This window comes from Apiospora aurea, assembly GCF_038362705.1.
Source record: "Apiospora aurea strain CBS 24483 chromosome Unknown utg000003l_segment0_segment0, whole genome shotgun sequence".
Lineage (NCBI taxonomy): Eukaryota > Fungi > Ascomycota > Sordariomycetes > Amphisphaeriales > Apiosporaceae > Apiospora > Apiospora aurea.
In genome coordinates, this window is record NW_027117390.1 from 502,097 (window position 1) to 525,398 (window position 23,302).

Here is a 23,302-nt window from a genome sequence, read left to right on the forward strand (position 1 = left end):
ATTCTCCATTCTCGGCGGTTCGGTTTGTCTAGACCACGAAATTCTACGGAGCTGCGATCATGGTTAACAGATAACATGTGATAGATACGCGTAGATTTATGATAATGCCGGTTCGTTATGTGGCTATTATTAGGTGACAATGACGATGACGCGCAGGCCCGATCTATGACGGCACCACTGCCCTGGTAGCCAATCATCGCCGTTGCCAGCTTACTTTCCTTACCCCGGGGCCGGTCAGCGTTCGACGCTAGCATCGTCACCAAAGGTCTTAAGCAGTACATTCATTCGTTGGTACGTTTCCAGCAATAACCATAGGTGATCCCAAAATCACAGATCTGGTTGCACAACTAGATTCATCCCAAAAGCAACTTGGCTACCACCACGATAGCGTGCTATCACCACAAAGAAGAGATGCAGCAGCAGTGCGAGTCAACCATATTGAACGGGCCGTCCGGGCGCCTGGAGTTGCTGTACAGCTTACCCATTGAAGATGCATCAATATTAGAGCCAGATCCAGCAAGCTTGAAACCGCCGCTGCTGTTCATCCACGGCACCTTCTGCTCGGCGAACGACTTCATGAACTTCCTCCCTTACCTGGCGCAGCACGGGTACCCGGCCTACGCCTTGTCGCTGCGCGGGCATGGTGCCTCGCAAAAGCAACGGTGGCTGCGGAAGATGTTCTTCACCAACCTGCACAGCTGGGCCGCGGACGTGCGCTGCGTCCTGGCGCACATGGCGAAAGAGGCAGCGACCTCGAGGATGTCGGTTTCCTCACCGACTTCCTCAGCAGCATCCTCCACGTCTTCGACATCAATCGGATCGGCAGCTTCGGCAGCGCCATCCACGAACTCCGCATCATCATCATCATCATCATCATCATCATCATCATCATCGTGCAGTCGACAACAACGACGGCCACCGCCCGTGCTCGTAGGCCACTCCCTGGGCGGCGGCGTGCTGCAGTGGATGCTGTCGTCCGGGGCCATTGGCCGCCACCACCAGCAGGCGACCGAGATCTCGGGACTGGTACTACTAGGCTCCCTACCCCTGAGCGGCAGCGGCCGCGAAGTCCTGTCGAATTGGGAGCGCGCCGAGGCGGAGAGCGGGGCCCTGCACCGCCCCTTCATCCTGAGCGAGCGGTGCCTCGTGCGGACGCGCACGCAGGCGCGCGCCGCCTTCTTCAGCGACGAGACCGACGACGCCGTCGTGGACACGTGGCTCCGCACGTGCAAGACGAAGCACGAGAGCGCCATGGCGGGCATGTCGGTGCTGTGGCCGTTCGGGGAGGCCGGCAGGGTCCTCGGCAGCTTGTCCGGGCTCGGCGGGGCGCGGAAGGTGCTCTGCGTCGCCGGGTCCGTGGACAAGCTGGTCCCGCCCGCCATGGTCTTGTCCAACGCGTACGCGTATGCGGCGGCGGTGAAGGAGGCGGGCGAGGATCTGGAGACGTGTCGCATGTGGACTGTCCGGGGGTCTGGACACCATCTCATGATGGATGCTCATTGGCAAGAATGTGCGGATGGTATGCTGAGGTGGCTCGGAGGAGAGGAGCTGCCCATCTCATGATCCTGTGAGAGCTAGATTTCACGATGTCAACGAACAAGCGTCTGCAAGCGTTCTTATTGGAGTTTGGGAGTTATGACGTTATGGTTTATGATCCCTTGTCTTGGGATAAACGATAGTTTTTAAGGTGCCTTCCTTAATACGATAATACCACCGGGCTGCTCCCTCCCGTCCACCACCCGAGAACCAAACGCCAGACCTAGCGGGCATCGTCGCTTCGGCTTCGAGCCAGCATGCGACTCATTGATATAACGTGAAATGCCGGTCCGTCGGGTCCTATCTCTACCTTCCCATTCTGCTACTAATTATTATCTGACAATGTCATCCATGTCATCCACATCCAGAACCACCATGGATGTACCCGGCCAGCTTTCCGACCCCGTCTCTAGTAGACGGTCCATCGTATCCTCCCTCGGCCGCCAGCCGCCCGTATTGTGGAAGACCAAGCGCCTGGAGGCGCGCTCCATCGTATCCATTTGCGCGTACCAATGCTCACCCTGGTTGTGCTCGTGCGGCGCCACGTAAAGGACCTCCCAGTCTTCCATGCTCACGAACTCCTCCCTGTTGTTCATCTCGTCGCAGATGGGTATCTCGACCCGGAAGCGCAGGCTTGCGGACCGGAGAGACGGCATGCACGCCAGCGCGCGCGCCCACGCCGCGAAGAGAGGCTCCATCGTGCCCTCTTGGGGCGCGTTGCGGATGTGCAGGTCGTCTGCCACGCCCCCGGGAGGCCTATACTTGAGCTCGGCTTCCCGGTCGAATGGGTCCGCCGAACCATCATCTTCGTCGTCGGTGAGGATGGGCGGCATATCCTCGGGATCCTCGGCCGGGTTGCGCGGGGGCCTCCCGTAGCTGGGGTCGCCCTTGGGCATGAAGTACCACAACCCAGATGGGGTGGTCAGGTCGAGATGGACGTCGAACTTTTCCATGTTGCGCCATTCGGGTCGGCCGACGGCTGCGTCCTCGTCGGCCTGTGGCCAGAACAATGCTCCGTCGAAGACGCCGTGGACGCGGAAGCTTGTTAATCGCTGCGACCAGACGCGCAGAGAAGCACCGAGCACATCGTACGCCAGCGGATACGTCAGATTGGGCATGGCCATGGTGGTGTCGATGTCTATGTCTTCCATGGGTATCTCCAGCGTAGCACGAGATATTTGCATCGTCTGCTCCGAGTATTTGGCCAAAGCGTCTGCCAGGCTTTTGCGATCCTGTCTAAGGACTCCGGGGTATCGCAGTTCGGTCCCATCCACGGCAAGATCCAATGTAACGAGGTCGGGCATCCGGGCCGCTATCTCCAGCTGAACACGTGGGTCAGGACTGCGGCTCCAAGTTTCAAAGGATAGCTGGCGCACTGAGTGGACTATGGGCAACTCGGTAGCTTGAAGTAACGTGATGCGCGAGCGACGATATCGATACCAGTTATGCCCTACGTCCTCGACCCTGTGGAAAACTTTACGCAGCTCCAGTTGCACATTCGCCTCAGACCCTTGCAGAATGTTGAACAATCGGCGCAGCTGCGATCCGAATACCTGGCTCACAGCTTTGGTTTCGGCAGGCCGTTCGGAGCGCTGGGCTTTTGCCTTGTCAATGGCGGGGAGGCTGATAGAGACGGACAGTAGCCGCAGGTAGGACAAACGGCGCCCGCGGAGGTAATGCGCACAACGGTCGAGGTCTTCTGGGCTTTGGATAAATAGGTATCGCCAAGTACGGCATTGAACGGCCTCGAGGAACAGAGTGGAAATGGAGGCGTAGGGCGTAAAGGGTAAAAATCGCTCAGTCCCATCGGAGTTCCTGAAGAAGCCCGTGGGGAGAAAGTAGACAATCCTATCCACGACTTCGAACGGCAGGTTCTGCATTTTGATGTGATGTGATGTGATATGTGTTGGAATGTGGAAATGGGATGAAGATGGGCTTGATCGAAGGAGAATACCAACGGTCTTGTTTGAGGTGGGGAGACTCGCGCGAACAGGAAGGCAGTGGTGCTTGTTAATAGTAACTTCCTCCCTCGGTACCCAAGGTAGCTGGTTTACTCCATACAAACATACCTAGGTGTACATACTGGACGCACTTTCCTCGACTCAACATAAGCACTGCCCGCAGATATCGAAAAGCACTATTTCGAGACGCCGATGAGATGGGTCACGGGCCGAGTTATCCTCCTTTGGCATCATGGACGACATCACCGCCGTCGACTTGGCGGAGCGTCGTTCGCGCTTCTGGAGAGCGGGATCAGCAACTGCAAGGGCGCTGTAAGTCCTTCCCACGCACTCTGAACTGCAACAGACACAAGCTAACACTCTCTTCTCAGATGTGGGGTACCGGACAGGTCCGCAACAACGAGTGGCCGCCGCCGTTCTAAAAGGGTCATATTTGACACATGTTAGCATTGCACGATTCGTGGTTAACCGGGCTTATCTCCCAGGCATCCAGCGTGGTGGCCGGCGAAGGCACTTGGAATGCGCCAATCAGCGTGCGCCGACCTTCCAGTTTGTTCTGCCCGAGCAGATTTCCAAAACGGCGCGCACGACCGATCCGGATGGCTCGCCCGCGGTGGGCCCCGCAACGCCAAGCGTTAGACACCTTCAGCGCTGGCCATGACGGCATGTGCTGGCTGCCGCTATTGAAAAGGGGGGACGACTTCGTAACGAGGCACCTGCATGGGTTCGCAGAGATACCTTTGCCGGCCTAGGGAATCGGATGTACATGTATAAATACCACCGCCGTGCTTGGCCGTGGACGAACGATCTGCTGCTAATTAAGCGCCTGGGTTTACAAGGCTGTTCTATGATCCTATCTCGTCAAGTACTCGTATACAATCTAGCGGGCATACCCTCTGCTTGCCTCATTCATAATTACTTGCAAAATGTCTGATCCCACTGCCGCCCCGAGTCGCACCATCGCCAGTACGATCCGCATGTACTTCGTCAAGTAACCCAGTTCCCCACCCAATCATTTGTCTTCTTCATCCATGCATTACTTGGAAGACCATGCATGCTGATACCGCAGCGCAGCCTCCTCCCAGCTGTTGCGTATACGTTGGATATGTACCGGAGGACGGGCGAGTTCTTCGGCGTGACCGAAGCCTTGTTCTCCTCGGCGTTGGCGGCCATGGTCTTCAGCGTCCTCGGTGTCCAGCCGTTGACCCTTGTCGGAATTACGGGACTGATCTCCCTCTTCAACTACACCATCTACGACATCGTGTCGCTGTACGACGTTTCCCTCTACCCGAGCTTCATGGCTTGGACGGGTATATGGGCCGCCATCTCTCATTGGGCCGTCGCCATCTTTAACCTGTGTGATTACATGCGTTATGCCACAGACTTCTCCAGTGAAAGTTTCGGGATGTACGTAGGCATCATTTATATGAGTAAGTAATAATTGTACGGGACGAAGTGCTGACTCATAGACCGTCAACGTTCGGTAACTGACAGAAGATTCTAGTTAAAGGAGTCGAAGAACTCGTCTACGAGTTCGACCAAAACGGACCGACTGCGGGATACTTGAGCTGCATCATCGCCATTCTCTACTTCGCTTCGATATACAGCTTGGAGAAACTAGGCCAAAGTACCGTTTGGCAGCCATGGTTTCGTGGCATCCTAGCCGATTATGCTTATGTGGTGTGTACTAACATTGTACAAGTTGGTGCCTCCGTTCATATTATCGTACTGATATGATGATGTCTGCTATACCTAGTTCGCTACCCTATTTTGGGTCGGATTCTCGCACATGCCAGGGCGGCTCAAAGACGCAAACATCTCCAAGGTACCCATCACGGAGGCCTTCCATCCTACCCAATCCCGCGGCTGGCTGCTCGAGTTTTGGAACCTGCCGGTCCAGTGGGCATTCGTGGCGCTGCCCTTCGGGTTCCTGTTAATGCTATTGTTTTACTACGACCACGTCAGTTCCATTCCACACATGCGCATTCACTACCCCTTAACCTGAAGGTATGCCTTGTACTGACGCTCGCCCCCCAAAACGCAGAACGTCAGCAGCATCACGGCGCAAGCCCGCCAGTTCCCGCTCCGGAAGCCCGGCGGCTTCCACTGGGACTTCTTCCTGCTGGGGTGCACGACGTTCGTGGCCGGGATCCTCGGTCTGCCGATGCCGAACGGCTTGGTCCCACAGGCGCCGGTCCACACCGACTCGCTTACGCAGTACACCACGGAGGCCAAGATCATCTCGACGGCCGAGGGCGAGGGGACGGAGATACGCCGCCCCATCGTGAAGGCGACCGCGGTGGTTGAGCAGCGAGTCTCCCACTTCCTGATGGGCCTCGCGCTGATCGGCACCATGGCCGGGCCGCTGCTCACCGTGCTACATACCATGCCTTCGGCCTTATTTGCCGGTGTCTTTTTCGTCGTTGGCGTAAGTAACATGTCCACTCTGCTACTTTCAGTTCATCTTGTCGGACCTGCCTGTCCATTAACACACGGCCTCACAGTGGGGGTCGATCGAGTCCAACAGCATGGTCCACCGGCTCGTCTTCCTCATGTCGGAGCCCCGGTTCATCCAGCGCGGCGAGCCGCTGCTGCGCGTGCCGCGGCGCGCCATCTGGCTCTTCATCGGCCTGCAGGCCGCCGGCGTCGCGGCCACGGTCGCCATCTCGCAGACCATCGCGGCGATCGGGTTCCCGGTCCTCGTCATCCTGCTGATCCCGCTCCGGACGCACGCCATGCCGCGGTGGTTCGCCCTCGCGGAGCTCGAGGTGCTGGACGACTTCACCTGCACCAACAAGCAGGTCCTGGCGAGCCTGGGTGGCGCCCCGGCGCTGCCGGAGCACTCCAAGGAGACGGATTGGGGCCTTGAGCGCCGGCGGTCGGAGCAGAGATTCGGACTCCACCGGCAGCGAGCGGGCAGTCTCAAGCGCTGAGGAGGATTTGGGGCAAGTAAGAACATGCCCTGGCACGGAGTCTGCCTGCAATGGCAGGCATTACCCGAACAAAAAGCGAGGCAATAAATCAGCGCACCTGTTTGGTCAGGCCATATCAGGGACAATAGGGAAGGACAGTTGAGGCAACGCGGCGAATTTGAAGGTCAGATTGAATACTGTATATGTGATACTAATAAGGAACGTACTTAATGCTTACGGAGCTGGCCATTTGTGATGAATGTGTATCCTTGACCGTTGGTCTTTTAGAACCTGGTACCTACCAACCAACCTTATTCTATTCCGGGTTGAGACCTCGGCAACTAAAGGAGCAAGCTTTAGAAAACCCACCAATGATCCAACCCTACCCTTGCTGTCGGCCCAATCCTGCTCCTTATTACCGCTTCAGAGTCACCTCAAGCCCCGACTGCAATGCAGAATGCAGGGGTACCATATTCAACCGCGGATCTGCATAACATACCCCACAGAGTAAATAGCTGAAGGAACAGTAACAATCGTGAACGCGACGCCACCGCGTCAGCAGATAGGATACATCTTAGCGGTGAATGGCCAGCACCACGTTGTCGCGGTCCCTCTCGTAGCCAATCAAAGCAGAAGTTCCTATGTCTCGAATAAACAACAAGATCCCACGTGTGTTCGGAACATCTCCAGCGGCCCCCAACTCTCTCCTGAATGGGTAGGCGTTGGAGGTTGCGGGGCGTTCCTGCCGAGTATAAAGTTCCACGGCCTAGGCCGTGTCTTGGCATCTCTTTCCCTTGCCTGTCTTACACCATCCGCCCCGAACACCAGCCTCGGCATCTTCTCAGCCATGCGATTCTCCCAGTCCATCTGCGGCCTTTCCCTGGCCTGTGCTGCCTCGGCAGCCGCCGGTGATGCCATGAAGCCGAGCATCATCCTGATCATGTCGGACGACCAGGACCGGCGGTTGGGGTCGACCGACTACCAATCCGTGCTGCACCGCGAGATCTACTCTCGGGGCGTCGAGTTCGTCAACCATTTTGCCACCACGGCACAGTGCTGCCCGAGCCACGCCTCGTTCCTGAGAGGCCAAGCGGCGCACAACACCAACGTCACCAATGTGCACGCGCCAGGGTAAGCGTTCTTGGACCAACTTCTATCATGCCGGGGACTGGAAACTGACAATACTTGTAGAGGCAATTACGACAAATGGCACATGGCGGGCCTGGACGAGGACTACCTACCCCATTGGCTGAAGAAGGCTGGTTATAAGGCAGAATGTGAGAAAAAGTAGATCCCAACCCCATTTGGTTTGAGAGACTCACTGTTGTTACAGATGTCGGCAAGTTTTTGAATGGCTACAATGTTGTCAAAGCCAATATCGCTCCCAAGGGCTGGGATCACGTCGACGCTTTGGTGAGTTCCCCGGCGTGTTTCTCTCACGTGTTCACCATTTAGCTCATATACTCCAGTAACTTGACCCTTATACGACTTACTACAACGTACCCGTCATGTCTCAGAACGGGGAGCGTCCCGTCTACTACAAGGGATTCCACTCCACCGACGTCGTCCGTACCAAAGCGTGAGTGCGACCCCCCCACCCCCCACTGAATATATTGGCAGGCACTGACACCATTCTCTCCCAGGCTCGAACGTCTGCAATCGCTGGTGACCCAGGACCAGCCGTACTACCTGCAGATCGCGCCGTACGCGCCTCACGTCCAGAACAACGTGGGCCGGACGGTCCCGCTGGCCCGCCACATGGACCTCTTCCCCGGCGCCAAGGCGCCGAGCACGCCCAACTACAACCCGGACGACGAGCACCACCGCATCGGCGGCTGGCCGGGCACTCTGCCCCTCATGAACCAGACCACCATGGACACGGCAGACGGCGCCTTCCGCGCGCGGGCCCAGGCGCTGCAGGGCCTGGACGAGATCATCGAGGATGCCATCGCCATGCTTGACGCTAACGGAAAGCTGGACAATACCTACGGTTAGTGACCCGGAAAATTGAAGAAAGGGAGGAGGCTAGACTCCGTTCATTACCCTCCACTCCACATAACGTTGAGCTGACCCGCATATGTTCTCTAGTCATCTATACGTCTGATAACGGTTATCACATCGGTCAGCACAGACTGCCCGGCGGCAAGGCCCTGTTCTACGGCGAGGACACCAACCTCCCCTCCGGCGTGCGCGGTCCCGGCGTGCCGAATAACCTGACGTCGCAGATCCCCGGCGTGCACCCAGACCTAGTCCCGACCTTCCTCGACATCGCGGGCCTGCCCAAGGAAGACTGGCCGACCTTCCTCGACGGCCATAGCCTGCCCCCGCAGTGGAAAGACCCCGTCGGCAACGCCGCCGGCCTCAACGCGGGCGACGGCAACAGCAAGGAGACGCTCAACGTCGAGTTCTGGGATTCGTGCACCATCGAGGCCCCCAACGGCGCAGAGCTCGGCGCCCCCTTCGTCAACACCACGTACAAGACGCTGCGCATGCTCGGCGACCGCCAGTCCTGGCTCTTCTCCGTCTGGTGCACGGGCAAGATGGAGCTGTACGACACGGCGGCGGACCCGAGCACGAGGCGGCGCTGAACCGGCTCAACGCGCTGCTGCTCGTGACCAAGTCGTGCGCCGAGGGCACGTGCCGCGACCCCTGGTCCGTCTTCACACCCTCCAACCGCACCGACGAGAGCAAGGTCGCGAGCATGCAGCAGGCCATGGACCCCCAGTACGACGCCTACTTCGCCGCGTTCCCGCGCGTGCACTTGGCGTCCTGCATGCAGTACCAGGACGTCGCGAACGAGGCGCCCTTCTACCCGGAGTCGGCCGGCGGGCCCAAGGGGCTCGGGCTCGGCGCCCGCCGCCCGACGGACAACTTCGTCACCACCGACGCCGGGGTCGCCATCGCGGACGCCCGCTTCTACGGCGCGCCGGAGCAGCGCCACGCGACGCTGGAGCAGGTCTACGCCCAGGCGCGCAACTTGACGGACGAGGAGCTCGCGATGCCCGCGGCGCCGAAGAAGGGGAAGGGGAAGGGGAAGGGGGTGAGGGCGGGGCGGCGGAGAAGAGGTGGGGGGTGCAGGAGGTGCCTGAGTGGATCAGGCTCGGCCATGATTGAAATGTATCGCAATTCACCCAGACCAACTAATAGATGTAGCGAGATAGTTCTTGGTACAGCCGAGTACCCGTCCATCCTTGAATTATTGCATATCTATGATCTGTTCTGAGGTCCCTACACAAGTTCACTCCGGACGATCTTGACACTCCTGGATATGATCAAGGGAGACCCTTATGTATTGGGTCGTCGCCCGTTCCCTTGAACCACCAGTGTCGGGATTCGTCCCGAATCAACTCAAAGTGGTTGTCGTGCAGTCGAGAGGGTACTTCTGAGCCTCGTTGATTTAACCCCCTTCCTAACTTGGTATTGCGGAGCCACGTACCTCTGCAAGCTAATGGTATCTGTCTTGAAAACTGTTATTCCACTTTGCAACCGTACGGGTGATAGAGCTAAGATGCAAGATGCCCATGGTTGGTGGGCCTCCAAGGCTGACATAAAATTGTATCATGCATACTTCATTCTACTTTCTTTTACGTTACCAATTTCCTTCTTCATCGGAATCTTCTTCTTCCGGCACTTGCAGAGCCTGGTTTAACTCCTTCGTCCACTGGCGAACCGGCTTCCTTCCCTCCCTTAATTCCAAGTAGGAAGTTTTGATCGGCTCCGGAAGCTGGCTTGTGTCCAGGAGCCCATCATCATCCACGTATTGCTCAATGTATCCAACCATGGCCAAGGAAAAGGCGCCTATCCGCCTTCCCAAGTCGCCAGCACAGAGGCGTAGGAACGCTTCCAAAAGCACGTGGGCTTTTGGGACGACAACTGCTTCTTTGCTCGACTTGAATACACCAGACCCACGACCAGGCCGCCAAGGCGGGAGAGAGCCTTGGTCGGAGGCAAGCACGAATTGTGGCGGGAGTTGAGACGCTTCTGGATATATGAGGGTACTGTCGAGTGTTGGGAGAAACCAAAGGGTCTGTGACTGTTGGTAGAGACCAACCGTGATTTCCGAGTTGTCGACGTGGAGGTGAGAGGCGGGTGCGGGCGTGTGCCGTTCCTGGGAGCTTACAGGACATGTTTCCGGATCTTGACATGGCCTAAAGCTAGGTAGGGCTCTGAGGATCTTTGCGCCTCGCGGCAACAGATCGTCCGGAAGGACGAAATCAATGGACTGAGATGGCGTTAGTTGAGGTATTATCCCAGAACATTCTTCTCAAAGGCACCCACCGCAACGATTGAAGGGATGCCGTGGACGTTGAGGAGACCATGGCCCCAGAGGACATTGGGAACCTGGCCAGGATTTACGGCGCAGGCAACAGACGCCACCGACGATTCTAAATCGGGATTTGACATATTTTGCCCTTGACTATGTCTTCGTCAAAGTGCTTGGATTCTGAGGCCGCTGCTTTCTCCCATCCAGCAGAAGTAGAAAGCAGAACAAAGAACTGTGTTGCTAGATGACCCAAGTTGGGCGGAGGAAATAAATCCACTTATTGACCTGGCAATGATGCCTGGGGTTCGGCGCTTGGAGCCTTCCAAATATGTGAACAAGCGCTTCCTCCTTTTACCCTGTTTCCTGAGGGTATGACCTGAGGGGATGTGATTTCGGAAGTCTCGGACTGGAATTTCATCAGCCACCTTATTTTTCCATCACTGCATCATCAATGAGAGCAATCATTCATGCCAGATGACATGCTGCTTTGATGTCGGCACTTTCGGCCATTGTCACGCCAGTACAGCTATCAATCGCTTTGCAACGCTTGACAGGCCATGCGAAGGTCTACACACAGCTCAGCACGTTCTAGGACTGTAAGTGAATGCAACCAGGTGGAGGCCGAGCAGGTTGCAGCTATTCATCTTGCTTGCAAACACCAATATTCCTCTTGAACTCCAGCACAGTTAGGCATGGGCTCGGCCAAGGAGTTTTTTTATTAGCATTCGTCTCGTGATCCTAGTGATCGGATGATCTAGAGGCATCTCACGATACCTGCTTACTTCTACGATCAATGACGCAAAAGAGTAACACAGGAACACGAATTCCCACCAAGAATTCAAAACAAGTTAGGTCATGGTACTATCTATAGTATCAGTTAATAGCTACCATGGTGGACTCTACATGATTTCAAACCATGCCTTTATGGGTAGCTCCTGGCATTTGACTAGCCCTTGGCGAGTATTGTTGCGTACCATGAGACCCTTTTGACGTAGCAATATGATATATGTAGCAGACAGGTACATCTTATTGGCGTAGAAACAAGCTTCATTTACAACATCCCCTGTATACCTTCGTGGAGTTCAGACGAAATATGGTATTCTTGCCAAATACTATGTTATTGGGCTACGGTACGATCATTTTCTATTCAATCTTCTAAAGTTCCACCCGGCACATCCTGCCATCTTCCGCAACATCCCATCGATCACTCCCAACCGTCTTGCTCGCGTAAAAGACGCCCTCCGGATCATACTTGTCCTTGATCGCGAGAAGCTTGTCATAGTTGGGCCCGAAAAAGGCCTCCTTCCAGTTCTCCTGAAACGGATCGCCCTCGTTGACGTACGCTGCGCTCCCCGGCGTCACCCGCTCAAGCGCCGGCAGCATGCCCGTGAGCCGCCGCTGCATGGCGCGCATCTCGTCCCACGCCGACGGCGCCCCGTCCCAGGGGTGCAGCATGCCGAACAGGACCGCGGCCTCGCGCCAGGCCGGGTGCACGGCGTTGTCGGCGCCGACGCGGTTCCGGGGCGCCATGACGGTCACGCCGGCCTCGACGCCGCCGTCGTACAGGACGCGCAGGACCGCCAGGAGGTCGTCGAAGGCCGCCGAGCCGGGGTCCTCGAGCACGCGCCGCGGGATCAGCCGGTCGCCCGCCTGCCACCGCAGCGTCGCCTCGCGCACGTCCCCGTACTGGCTCGCGTGCTCAAGGTACGTCGGGGAGTCCGTGAGCCACGACTGGTACGGGATCTGGAGCGCGTCGAGGACCCCGAGGAAGGGGGACATGGTTTCGGTGACGGCTGACGAGGTTTGGTTGTAGGCCGTCACGCCGCTGATGATAAACGAGGTGCTGTTGTACGCGACCGTGATGTGCATTCCGTTGTCCGTGACCGTCGGGAGGATGGAGTACAGCTTCCGCAGCGCGGTCCAGTACTTGTCGGTATTGATATTGGTGGGGTCCAAAAGGATACCCATCCCACCAACGGGTAGGTCCTCGTAGGCGCGGATGGTCACGGAGGTCACCACGCCGTATGTACCGGGTCCTACGGCGCACTAGGTCAGCATGGCGGGTCAAGTGGGTTTGACTTGGCAAACTTGCCTCCGCCGCTGAGGGCCCAATAGAGATCCGAATTCTCCTTTCTCGATGCTTTGATGATCTCGCCATCCGCCGTCACTACGTCAAACTCGAGAGTCTGGTCCGCACCGAGACCAAACTGGGTCGACAGCGGGGAGTGGCCGGTGCCTTGTGTCCAACCGCCAGCTAAGCCAACTGAGTTGCAGTACCCAGCGACAACAACGAGACCCTCATCCTTGGCAGCGGTAAGGGCGTCAATACCCTGAACGCCGGCTCCGAGCTTGAGAGCTGGCCCTTGATAGGTCTCGTCACGCCAATCCACCTTGGTGATGTCTTTGAGGTGATGCGTTCAAGCGGCGATCGCACCGGCACCGGTGGATCGGCCGAAGAAGCTATGGGGCGTCAGCAAGATGTGGTTTAAGGGGTTTTACGTGGAGTTCGAGACGTACTCGTGGCCTGTGTTACGCACCAGGAACCGAATGCTGTGCTCTCGAGCAAACCTGATGGTTGCGACTACATCTTCCGCACACCCGACGTCCACGGCGTAGCTGACATAGTTTCCAAGCACACAGGGGCTTTGTTGAGTTGTCCAGGGATCACAGCTTGCATTTCCCCAGTACGATGTCAAGACGGAAGAAGGCGAATCGTAGCTACCAGAATACACCTGTCAGTTTGGCCCTCATGTTGGTATCAATGGTTTGATCCTTACTGTGTAGTAGCTAATGTCCATTTCTCTCCTGCACAACCACGTGAGTCATCGAACATGGTAGTCATCAAGAACCAAGGCCGGGAAAGGTCAACTTACGAAGTCCTTCGCAGGCTGCCTCGTCATATTGAGGATCATGGCATACCGCTGCGAGTGGGATAGTCTTGATCAGCCTCCCCCGACGGTGGCGTTGAGAGCGTCCCAAGCAGGCGTGGAAGGCCAGCCTGGGTCTCCGGGCAACACATGGCATTGTGGAACAGATCGGGCAGGAGCTCTGGTTGATGTTACACAGGCAGGCGCCGCGGCTGCAGCCACTGCCACAGCTACCTTGGACGAAGGGAATTGCATCTTCTCACTGGCTGAACAAGGGGGCACGTCGGTTAAAGAAAGGTTGGACTCAAAACATATCGTGGCTTGGAATGCGAGCTCTTATCAGGATGATCTGAAGCCTGGGTTGCATGATGCTCAATTATCTTGGTTCGGGCCTACCGAAAATTTCTTACCGGGAACCTGCATGAGTGTTTGCTTGGGATGGTACCCTGCATTCCACTAGTCGTATTGGCAGACATGCAGTAGCACACTTAAGGTGAAAGGGATATAAAGGATCCCTTACATTGTGGACCCCCTGCAGCCACAGTCTCGAGTAGATCTTCTAATTGATTACCAATCTCGGCAGTTGGTACGGAGTATATCATTTTCATTAAGGGGCGAAACCAACAACACCAATATGACCTTGGGCGCCGCTATCGCTTTACTGTCCTAGGGGTCGATCAGATGGATGAAAAATTCGACAATCATTAGATGATTCTAGCTATACCTTTTACATCACGTCGACTGGATGTGATGTGCGCGGATATTACAGTGGTTAGTATGGCATTCGTGAGAGGTAATGTGCCGTATGGGGGCGCCGACAGCATTGAACCGCCGAAGCGAGCAAACATCATTGCATCGCCATGCGATACCCCTTACATCTGATCCAACGTAGCTGAAATATGATGCCCAAAGGTGCTCGACCACACACATGGTCTTGTCTGTATAAGCAAATGGAAATATCAATGTTAATCCCGTCCGCTTTTCTTTCCATCCAGCTCAATAGCCTGACACTCTTTAAGATCGTCCAGATTCCAGGAACGAAAGGCGCACAAGGAACAGCCAAATCACTCATCTTTACTTGACTCTTTTCAACGTGCATCAGCTAGCTGAATAGCATGTCAGATCCAACCATTACTCTAAGGCATGATGCTTCCAAAAGTCCTGCGCCTGTAGTCAACGGCTCCCTCTGGATGATGACAGCAGTTGCCATGACCTTTCTAGTCCTCCGCTTCTGGATCAAGATATCTCGAAGGTGCGGTCTGTGGTGGGATGACAGTGTTCTGGCTCTTTCATAGGTACGTGGATTCTTTCCAGACCTTGGCGCCATATCTCGTTAGACAACGTCAGTGGAGTAGGCCCATGGTCGTGATGATCCCGCAACGCGAATACTTCTAAGAACCTTGACCCCTAGGCAACTCTCGTCGTGAATAACGCCATCATAATTGCGCTGCTGAGCCTTGGCTTCGGTACCGAACAACCATACACTACCCACATGGCGATACTGTTGGCGGTCTCCGGGATCACGACGCCGTTTGCGCGCGTGTGGAGCAAGACCTCTTTCGCCCTGACCCTTCTTCGTGTTCTCGACACTAAAGATCGCTTCCAGCGACTCTTCATCTGGTTCGTCATCATCTCGATGCATGCCTTGTCCATACTGTATTGCGTCATGGTATGGAGGCGCGTCTGCGAAAGCCAGGCCACCGAAGACAGTGAAGCGGTGAGCCGCATCCCTGGTCCTTGCATCCCCTTGAAAACAATTCTGGCGCTCCAAATAAGTAACATCGGTATGTTGCCTCTCCCATCTGTGTTGGCAAATTACGTTGCTGTGGTGTGTTAATCACTCGGTAGTGGCATGAAGAGAACAATTGGAAAGGAGTAAGAAACTTTATTCCAAGACAAGTGCTAACTGGGGAACACTGCATAGCATTATCGGCGTTTATGGATTTTGCTCTTGCACTATTTCCTTGGGTCATCATTTGGAAACTCCAGATGAGACTGCAGGAGAAGATAGGCACGGCAGTGGCGATGAGCTTGGGTATCCTGTAAGTGTATATCTACCCACCTACTGTTCAGCGAGCGTGATGCTTCCCCCGCAATGTCTGACCAGAACTGGCTCCAGGGCGGGTATTTTCGCCATCCTGCAAATCAAAGGCATATTTACTTTGGCTGGGCCCGGCTACAGCGAATACAGGCTTGCTACCCTGTCCATCGTGTCGAGCGCCGAGCCCACCATTACGATCGTCGCCGCCTCGATTCCGGTCCTCCGCATCCTGCTGCGCGACCTGTATCATAAGCTGACTCTGGTCGAGGTGTCGGCCAAAGGCACATCGAGGGCCGAATTGCGGAGAACTTCGACCAAGATTGACCGAAACACCAGCGTCGACCAGCCCCATGGAATCACGCAGAGGACCGAGGTGGAGATTGAGTACAGTCGCAAAAGCAGCTATGCTGCCGCGCATGACAACAGAGGGGGAGGGTACGAAATGGATGATTGGGACTTGGGATTGCCAATCCAGGCGGGCACAGCCCGGTAGATTAAACTGATTGCTGGCAGTCATATCATTATTTATTCCTATGCTCAGGTCTCTCGATTTGGAATTGGCTTGTTGGACTGGTGATGTTGGAATTGAGCGACGGAGTACGAAAAGAGGACTGGAGGTGGCCTGTGCACTTGGATGGAAAAGAGTCATGCAGCTCCCTGTCTTCCGACTTCCTACTTAAAGCTGCATAAGCGCACCCATTTTCAACAACCAACACCCGACCAGTCGTCTCAACGATTGGATCCAAAGCTCGGTTAGCTCAGTTGGTTAGAGCGTCGTACTAATATTCCCTCATCGGAATACTTAAGTAATGCGAAGGCCATGAGTTCAAGCCTCATACTGAGCATCTTCTTTTTGCTTTTCCTGCATGGTTATCGATGATACCCCTCTTTTTTCTTTCCCAACTTTGCGCAACGGCAATTGCTTTTGACATCATGCGTCCATTGTCTATTATATTAGCTAACCACTCGTGTTAATTTTCTTCCCTCGTCCGATAGTTCCCCTTGCTGTACAGCATAATCTCCCTCTCAATAATGGTGTGACAGTCCAGATCCCGGTTCTCCTTCATCAGGCGCACAGCGGCCGCTTTGTACTTCGGATTGCCCAGCACTTTGTCGACGGCGGCGGCGATTTGCTCGCTGCTGGGCGTTTGCGTTTTCAGATTGACTGCGAACCCGGCGTATTCTGCTCGCGCAGTAACCTAAAAAATAGCCGAGAGAGTCAGCCAAACAGCTTCGCATTGCATGTGTTGCAGATTGGGAAACAAGCCATCTAATGTCAAGAATTCACCCTGCATCAGGTAAATAGGTAGGCACTCACCTCAACTTTATCCTCAGTGATACCCGCGACCACCATGGGCACCGCATTGATGACGCCGTGCGTCATGCTCCCGTAACCGCCATTGGACACGAACAGGTCGGCGTGCTCGAGCGCCACGTCGTATGGCAAGTAATCCACCACCCTCGTGTTCGCAGGGATCTCGAAGTCCGCCGGTAAGGAAGCACCCTTGACGCCCAGGATGGCGATGACAATCACGTCGTCGCGCTTCGCCAGCGCCGCGATGGTCGGCATGACGAGTTCTTCGTAGCCGACAGCTATCGTCCCCTGCGCGACGGGAATGACGGCTTTCTTCTCCGGCGACCCCGCGGGCAGCGCCGCATTAGACCGGATCTCGGACCACCAGGACGGGTACTCGAAGTCGGGGCTGATGCCCTTCTTGGGCAGCGCGCCCGCGTAGCGGATCGACGGGTGCAGGTCCGACCGCGGGTACTCGAGGCTCGGGCTGCACAGCTGGAACATGGTGTCGAAGGACTCGAGCCAGGCGTCGAAGAGCGCCCGCTCGGGCACGCGGGTGCAGCCCATGTCCGCCAGGATCTGCTCCTGGCGCTCGACCAGGTGCTGGAAGGGCCCCTGCATGAGCCCCGCGTGGAGGGCCTGGTTCCGCAGCCGTCCCGACTCGGTCGCGTCGGGCGGCATGCCGGACCCGAATGGCGCCGTGTCGACGCTGGACACGGCGAGCGGGACCACGTTGAGACCGATGGTCTTGGGGAACGCGTCGTAGCCGCGCGGCAGCGGCGCGCCGTGCCGGAAGGCGAAGAAGGCGAGCGAGACGGTCTCGGCCACGACGACGACCTCGCGCGCCGGGTCGTCCCCGCGCTCGCGGACCTGCTCGAGCAGGGTCCGCATATGCGCGGTGCGCGTCGGGATGGCCGGCAGGAAGAGCGTCTCGATGTCGAACAGGAGCCGCGGCGGGCCCACGGGCAGCGTCTCGCGGTGCCTCATCGCCTCGTCCGTCGCGAACGGCGCCGTCTCGAACCACTCGGCCCCGATGGCCTCCACGTTGGCGCGGAACTCGGGCGCCGTCATGAAGATGACCTCGAAGCCCTTTTGACCAGCTCGCGGGCGACGTGCAGGGCGGGCAGCGTGTGCCCGGCCAGCGGACACGCCGACATCACGATTAAGGGAAGTTGGCGGCGCTGGCTTCCGGTTTCGCCATTGGTGGCGGCTTCCTCTCGATGGAAGTTACCGCCTTGTCTTCCTTCGTCGATGGTCATTTTGGAGACTTGAGAGCCAAACACGAGTGCACAGGAATAAAATAGGAGAGTATATGCTCAAAAACGGGGATTCTAAAGTACAGGGTCCTGGAAGGGGAAACACCTTTTAATAGGTAGGGGGAAGAAGGCTACTGTGCAACACCAATTGACAGTGCATAGCAATAGGCCAGGCTGGGGGGAGGGGGGCTTTTATGGATATAAAGTGGTGTCGTAAGCTCGTAGCACAGCCTATCGTGAACAAGCATTGCGCCAGAAAAGCACTTGTAGGCTACTACTATAACGGGTGAGTGGGCAGCACTGACTGACGATCTGATATCGACAGGGGGCGTGGCCCCCGCTGGCCCCCTATATTCAGCCGCATTCTCAGCAGGCAGTGCCAATATATTCCCTCTTACACCCCCACGTGCCATGTCCATCTTCGCAACGTTGAATATCGTTGCCAGCCGGAAAAACATATGGTGGACAACAAGGGGCGAGCGAGGCACAGCACTCACTTCACCTCCTCCACCTCCACCTCCGCCTCCTGCCCGCCCTGAACTAGCCGGATGCGGGTCAGATGTGCAGCTAGTGACGCACCGTCGCCCTACCATCTATTAATTGCTATAGCCTTACGCCCCATACCACTAGGTTGGGAATGAGATGTGATATACTGGTGATTTATAAGCAATTCCATCTAGCGGTCAATGTCCTGGTGACGCAACCTTTGGCGGCGGCTTTCCGATACCTATGATATAGTTACTTTTTCAACCGCTGACGATGGCAGAAAGCATAAGAATCAATGGTTGCTTTTCATGTCAGCCCCCTTTTAATCATGAAGGGCCACAAATATGTTTAGGGCTCAGACGCAATCTTTCGAAAGTCGACAGGCTAGGCTGCTCCTGGGAGGATATGCATTATAAATTCAGGGGTATCGTACTGCCTCGACCAAAAGACAGATAGATGTGTGAAGTCCCCCCTTTGACCATAGGAATACCACACTAAATGCAGTCCCCACCACGGCCCAGCCATCCTCTATCCTTTCGTAAGTAGCGAGGAGCAACAAAAGCCTCGGGGAGCATCACTGGCAGCGCTTGTCCTAAATACTGACACACCCGTTTGCCCATCCACCTACCTACCCCCTATTCAAACAGACCGCGCATCCCAGTCTGCCCCAGCTTCTCTTTGAACCGCCTCTCCGGCTCGGCTATGATGGACCCGATGTTGCTGCCGTCGGTCACCGGGTAGAGCGTCTCGAGGGGTACCTCCCTCACCTTGGTCACCCGTTCGCCCCGCTCGTTTTCCACCTTGATGCACTCGATGATGTTGCCGTCGCCGTACTGCGGCTCCTGCAGGAGCCGCAGGGCGATCTCGGCGCACTCTTTGGGCGTCAGGCCGATCTCGTCGGGAGGGATGACCATGTGCTTTTGATCCTCGTCGATCATCGGGGACTGTACATCTTGTGTGATTAATGTTTTTGCTATTTGTCAGAGGAAGGGGATGATGACAAAATCACTGGTGATAAAGTAACTCCATACATAATCATGTGGAAGAAATAGAAAGAAAGAAAAAAAGAAAAAAAGAAGGGGAAGAGGCAAAAGGAGATACGAGTCACATACATGTACAGTACCCGGGCAGATGCACGAGTTCCGGATCCCGCAGCTCGCCCGCAGCCCGCCGAGCGACCGGGCCATGCTGACAATGGCCGCCTTGCTCGCAAAGTACAGCGGCGTGAGCAGGCCGTGCATGTAGCCCGCGACGCTGCTGAACCAGAGCAGGTTGCCGCCGGCCTCGCGGTGCTCGAGCCAGTACGCGATGGCGATCTGGGCCAGCCGGATGGGGCCCGCCGTGTTGATAGCCAGGGTCTGGTACTGACTCCGTGCGGCGCCCGGGTCGTCGGCGGGCTCCATCGTGTCCGACGTCGAGGCGCCGCCGGGCAGGTTCCAGAAGGTGCTCGAGCGGGGCTCGAAGACGCCGGCGCCGTTGACCACGATGTGGACGCGGCCGTAGGCCTGCAGGGCCGACTCCCAGAGGGCGCGGATCTGGGACCAGTCGCTCATGTCGGTGGGCTGGAAGACGGCGGTAGGCCGGGCGCCGCTCTCGTTGCCGGAACGCTGGTACTTCGCCAGCGTTTCTTGGGCTGCAGGCTTGAGACGGAGGTCGGCCATCACCACTGAACACCCCGTCTCCAGCAGAAGCTCCGTCAAGGCATGGTTGATGCCTACATGTATGATCAGTAGAATGTCGACAAAGGAACCCGAAGGATGAAAAAAAGACCGACTTACCCGATCCAGCGCCAGTGACAATGGCGATCTTCCCCTTTAAATCAAATGCAGACATATTCCGCTCTTGCTGTTTCAGTTTCTAGTGTTCGTGATTCGGGTAGTTACTTGATCATAGTTACAGATGAAACAAGTCAATGAGGAGTCACAAAGCTTAACAGGGAAGCGGGAGCAAAGAAAGGGGAGACAGATTTGAACTGCCCCGAGCACCTCGGCCGTGGCCAGGTTACTCCGCATCACGAACGCGAGGCAGTCACACAACTGCAACGCGGCGTATGCAGTGCCTCGCACACCACTGCTTGACAGCAGAGCCTACCAGCCTATCAGGTGGGGGTTAGGATAGCCTGTTGCATCATGTAGCTACCGGTGTCACACATTGTCCCGACCGAGCACACGCGGGTGCGCGAGTTTATGCACCGACGCCCGTCAGTCACTGAACACGAGGTAGGTTGAGTTTGGCGGAATATTGCTTTTTCTCCTCAGACAATCAGGCGGCGAACAAGGTAGCGCTCATGGTTGAACGCGGAATATAAGTACCCATTTCTCCAGTTTGCATTTGGGCCAAAACGAAAGCGGCAGGCAACGAACGCATCTTGACCCCAACAGCGGTTACCCCGCGAAGCAACGACGCATGGAAAGAAAGCATGCTCCATCGATCCAATGACCAAATAACCGCCCCCGTCCCCCAAGTAGCCGCAGTAAGTACTCTAGACCTCCTCCTCGAATAAGAAGCTCAACCTCCAATGAGCTCTTCCGTCCATGATCTACCTATTTCATACCAGTAACGACACAACGAGTGAAAGCCCGACGACGATCCCCTCCAACGATGAGACAGAGGGGTGAGCAGAGCTCCTGGAAGCCGAAGGTGTCTGACCGCCACTTCCCGAGGGCCCGATCCGCGAAGCAGATGGTGGTGATGCGCTGCTGCTACTCGCAGACGATGATGCCGCCGTGGAACCGGCCTGCGTGGAGGAGGTCGGACCAGGTGGAGCCAATGAAACCGGTCTGCCGCCGACAACCGTCATGGTGGACGACGATCCCGTGCCTCCGCCCTGCACAGCAGCTGGCGACACTGTTAGCGTGGTCACCGCAAACACCCCAGCCGAAGAGGCCTGACCGCTTGCAACCATCATCGTAGTCCCAGTCTCCCCCGCCCCCGTCGTCCCCGTCCCCTTCCCCTGACAACTCCCTCCCTTTCTGCCCGCCGCCCCTACCCGAACATACCCATTGCTCCCCGCAATCTTCCTTACGAAGTCGCTCCCCTGTATGCCCTGCCCGAAATTGGTCGCCCGCCCTGCGTCCACGACCGCCTCGGCGCCGGCGAAGAGCGCGCACTTGTAATTCGTGACGGCGCGGGGCCGGCCGCACGAGCAGCGCCACGGGTTCCACTCCGGGCCGCGCTCAACGTAGAGGTTGAAGGCCGCGCAGGCGCCCGAGGGGTCGGCGTCGCAGAGGGCGGCGCAGGCGGCCGGGTCGTACGCGGGGAGGAGGTGGTAGCCCATGTAGCAAGGTGCTGTCGATGCGTTGCGGCTGCTGCCTTCCGCGTCGTATGTGAGGGGCGGCGCGTTGGCTGCCGCGTACAGGTCGACAAAGGTCTGGCGATAGCCCCCTGGCACCGCGGCGCGGAGGGAGGCGTTGTGGAAGGGGGCGTAGGCGAGGAAGACTTCGGGGGTGTCGGGGTTCATTCGGGGGCCGTGGCCTGTATAGTTTATCAAACGAAAGGTACGTTAGCTCCGACTAAATCAATCATGCGCAGAACGCCATGTCGGGGAGAGTAATACGAGAGAGCTTGACGGAGGACATGAGTGAACAATACCTCAAGACATAGGGCAATGGGAATTTGCGAAGTGGGGGACCAACAACATTGGAACGGGTAACAGTAGGGATTGGAGAGGTAAGTAGGAAACATACCCCCTGGCTGCTTGGCACACGGATCCTCCGGGTTGACGAACCCGCAATACGTCCCGTGTTCGTACGGGGTCGGACAAGCCGCATCCATAGTGAAGGCGAACGTATTCGTCCAGCTGATAGGTGTACATATTGTAGTTGTAGCTTCGGCCGTCGCAGTGATATCGCCGGTATTCATCGTCGTCATCATCGCCATGCTCGTCATCGAGGAGGAAGAGGAGCCCTGGAGCTTTTGCTGTGCTTCGTAGGACTTGCTGGCGCTGCTGCACGGTACGGTCGTGGTTGTCGTGACCATGGCAGTGGCGGCATCCCGAGGGGCCAGTACAGCCGAGTTGTCATCATAGCGGAGATGTTGCGAGTGGTGAGCAGCCGCATCATCGAGGCCCGGGTATTCTTCTGCTTCTTCGGCGTCGCTTCTGTCAGTGGACGTGTCCATTACATCTGTATCACTTGTTCTGGACCCGAGGCCGGTCTCGTCAGCATTCTGGTCTTCTTGCTTCTGGAGGTATACCGCGTCATAGCCGCTATTGTCCGCATCGTTCCCGTGCATTTGCAACGCCGTCGCCGCCGGCACGTCTTCGCCGACACGGGACTCAGGCAGAACAAGCAGGACACCATCATGACGAGCACCGGTCAATGAAGCTGCATCCGCATCGGCGGCGGCGACGACGAAGCTGGTCAAAAGGGTGATACTGGCCGTAGCCGTAAAGCTTTTTGATCTTGTAATTCGCATGTTGGGGGGCTGCCGCTCGTAGCATCATGTGGTTGGGAAACAACAGAGCCGCTGTCCGATGCGACGGCAGCCAAATAGATCCATGCATCCCACCCCCCAGCTGCCCACATGGTTCCTATATCTATGCGTCCAACTCCCAGGTCTCCTACCAGATCAGAGCATGCAGAGCGAATTGTCGTCGCTCTCCCAGCCTCCCAGCCTCCTGTTATCCGATGGGGTTGCTATATTGTGACATGTTCACGAAAAAGGGGGGGCTTAGAGCCATAGGG

The 23,302-nt window shown here is 56.7% G+C and overlaps 11 protein-coding genes across 11 annotated transcripts; 5 read left to right on the forward strand and 6 right to left on the reverse strand.

Moving 5' to 3' along the window:
* Window positions 1–411: 411 nt before the first annotated feature.
* On the forward strand, window positions 412–1,563 carry PG986_003991 (uncharacterized protein; the record flags this gene model as incomplete). Its single annotated transcript, XM_066840213.1, has 1 exon — window positions 412–1,563. The coding sequence occupies one exon, from the start codon at window positions 412–414 to the stop codon at window positions 1,561–1,563; it is 1,152 nt and encodes a 383-aa protein (XP_066702840.1).
* Window positions 1,564–1,868: 305 nt separating this feature from the next.
* PG986_003992 (uncharacterized protein) lies at window positions 1,869–3,416 on the reverse strand (the record flags this gene model as incomplete). Its single annotated transcript, XM_066840214.1, has 1 exon — window positions 1,869–3,416. One exon carries the CDS (start codon window positions 3,414–3,416, stop codon window positions 1,869–1,871), a length of 1,548 nt encoding a protein of 515 aa, XP_066702841.1.
* Window positions 3,417–3,729: 313 nt separating this feature from the next.
* PG986_003993 (uncharacterized protein) lies at window positions 3,730–4,158 on the forward strand (the record flags this gene model as incomplete). Its single annotated transcript, XM_066840215.1, has 3 exons — window positions 3,730–3,809; window positions 3,869–3,886; window positions 3,945–4,158. The coding sequence occupies 3 exons, from the start codon at window positions 3,730–3,732 to the stop codon at window positions 4,156–4,158; spliced, it is 312 nt and encodes a 103-aa protein (XP_066702842.1).
* Window positions 4,159–4,423: 265 nt separating this feature from the next.
* On the forward strand, window positions 4,424–6,430 carry PG986_003994 (HCO3- transporter family protein; the record flags this gene model as incomplete). The annotated part of the gene is made up of 6 exons (XM_066840216.1): window positions 4,424–4,488; window positions 4,572–4,927; window positions 5,002–5,177; window positions 5,254–5,457; window positions 5,542–5,925; window positions 6,002–6,430. The coding sequence occupies 6 exons, from the start codon at window positions 4,424–4,426 to the stop codon at window positions 6,428–6,430; spliced, it is 1,614 nt and encodes a 537-aa protein (XP_066702843.1).
* An 826-nt stretch (window positions 6,431–7,256) lies between these two features.
* On the forward strand, window positions 7,257–9,632 carry PG986_003995 (Arylsulfatase; the record flags this gene model as incomplete). Its single annotated transcript, XM_066840217.1, has 8 exons — window positions 7,257–7,540; window positions 7,601–7,686; window positions 7,743–7,822; window positions 7,927–7,988; window positions 8,053–8,399; window positions 8,498–8,931; window positions 8,988–9,449; window positions 9,567–9,632. The coding sequence occupies 8 exons, from the start codon at window positions 7,257–7,259 to the stop codon at window positions 9,630–9,632; spliced, it is 1,821 nt and encodes a 606-aa protein (XP_066702844.1).
* Window positions 9,633–9,998: 366 nt separating this feature from the next.
* Window positions 9,999–10,813, reverse strand: PG986_003996 (uncharacterized protein; the record flags this gene model as incomplete). Its single annotated transcript, XM_066840218.1, has 2 exons — window positions 9,999–10,631; window positions 10,688–10,813. 2 exons carry the CDS (start codon window positions 10,811–10,813, stop codon window positions 9,999–10,001), a joined length of 759 nt encoding a protein of 252 aa, XP_066702845.1.
* Window positions 10,814–11,828: 1,015 nt separating this feature from the next.
* Window positions 11,829–13,573, reverse strand: PG986_003997 (uncharacterized protein; the record flags this gene model as incomplete). The annotated part of the gene is made up of 5 exons (XM_066840219.1): window positions 11,829–12,709; window positions 12,766–13,074; window positions 13,108–13,133; window positions 13,191–13,405; window positions 13,547–13,573. The coding sequence occupies 5 exons, from the start codon at window positions 13,571–13,573 to the stop codon at window positions 11,829–11,831; spliced, it is 1,458 nt and encodes a 485-aa protein (XP_066702846.1).
* A 1,459-nt stretch (window positions 13,574–15,032) lies between these two features.
* On the forward strand, window positions 15,033–16,074 carry PG986_003998 (uncharacterized protein; the record flags this gene model as incomplete). Its single annotated transcript, XM_066840220.1, has 3 exons — window positions 15,033–15,324; window positions 15,465–15,582; window positions 15,648–16,074. The coding sequence occupies 3 exons, from the start codon at window positions 15,033–15,035 to the stop codon at window positions 16,072–16,074; spliced, it is 837 nt and encodes a 278-aa protein (XP_066702847.1).
* A 478-nt stretch (window positions 16,075–16,552) lies between these two features.
* On the reverse strand, window positions 16,553–18,134 carry PG986_003999 (uncharacterized protein; the record flags this gene model as incomplete). The annotated part of the gene is made up of 3 exons (XM_066840221.1): window positions 16,553–16,780; window positions 16,900–18,056; window positions 18,107–18,134. The coding sequence occupies 3 exons, from the start codon at window positions 18,132–18,134 to the stop codon at window positions 16,553–16,555; spliced, it is 1,413 nt and encodes a 470-aa protein (XP_066702848.1).
* A 1,118-nt stretch (window positions 18,135–19,252) lies between these two features.
* Window positions 19,253–20,450, reverse strand: PG986_004000 (uncharacterized protein; the record flags this gene model as incomplete). The annotated part of the gene is made up of 3 exons (XM_066840222.1): window positions 19,253–19,561; window positions 19,730–20,331; window positions 20,396–20,450. The coding sequence occupies 3 exons, from the start codon at window positions 20,448–20,450 to the stop codon at window positions 19,253–19,255; spliced, it is 966 nt and encodes a 321-aa protein (XP_066702849.1).
* An 869-nt stretch (window positions 20,451–21,319) lies between these two features.
* Window positions 21,320–23,033, reverse strand: PG986_004001 (uncharacterized protein; the record flags this gene model as incomplete). Its single annotated transcript, XM_066840223.1, is given in 3 exon segments — window positions 21,320–21,602; window positions 21,617–22,091; window positions 22,304–23,033. 3 exon segments carry the CDS (start codon window positions 23,031–23,033, stop codon window positions 21,320–21,322), a joined length of 1,488 nt encoding a protein of 495 aa, XP_066702850.1.
* Between the last annotated feature and the right edge of the window lie 269 nt (window positions 23,034–23,302).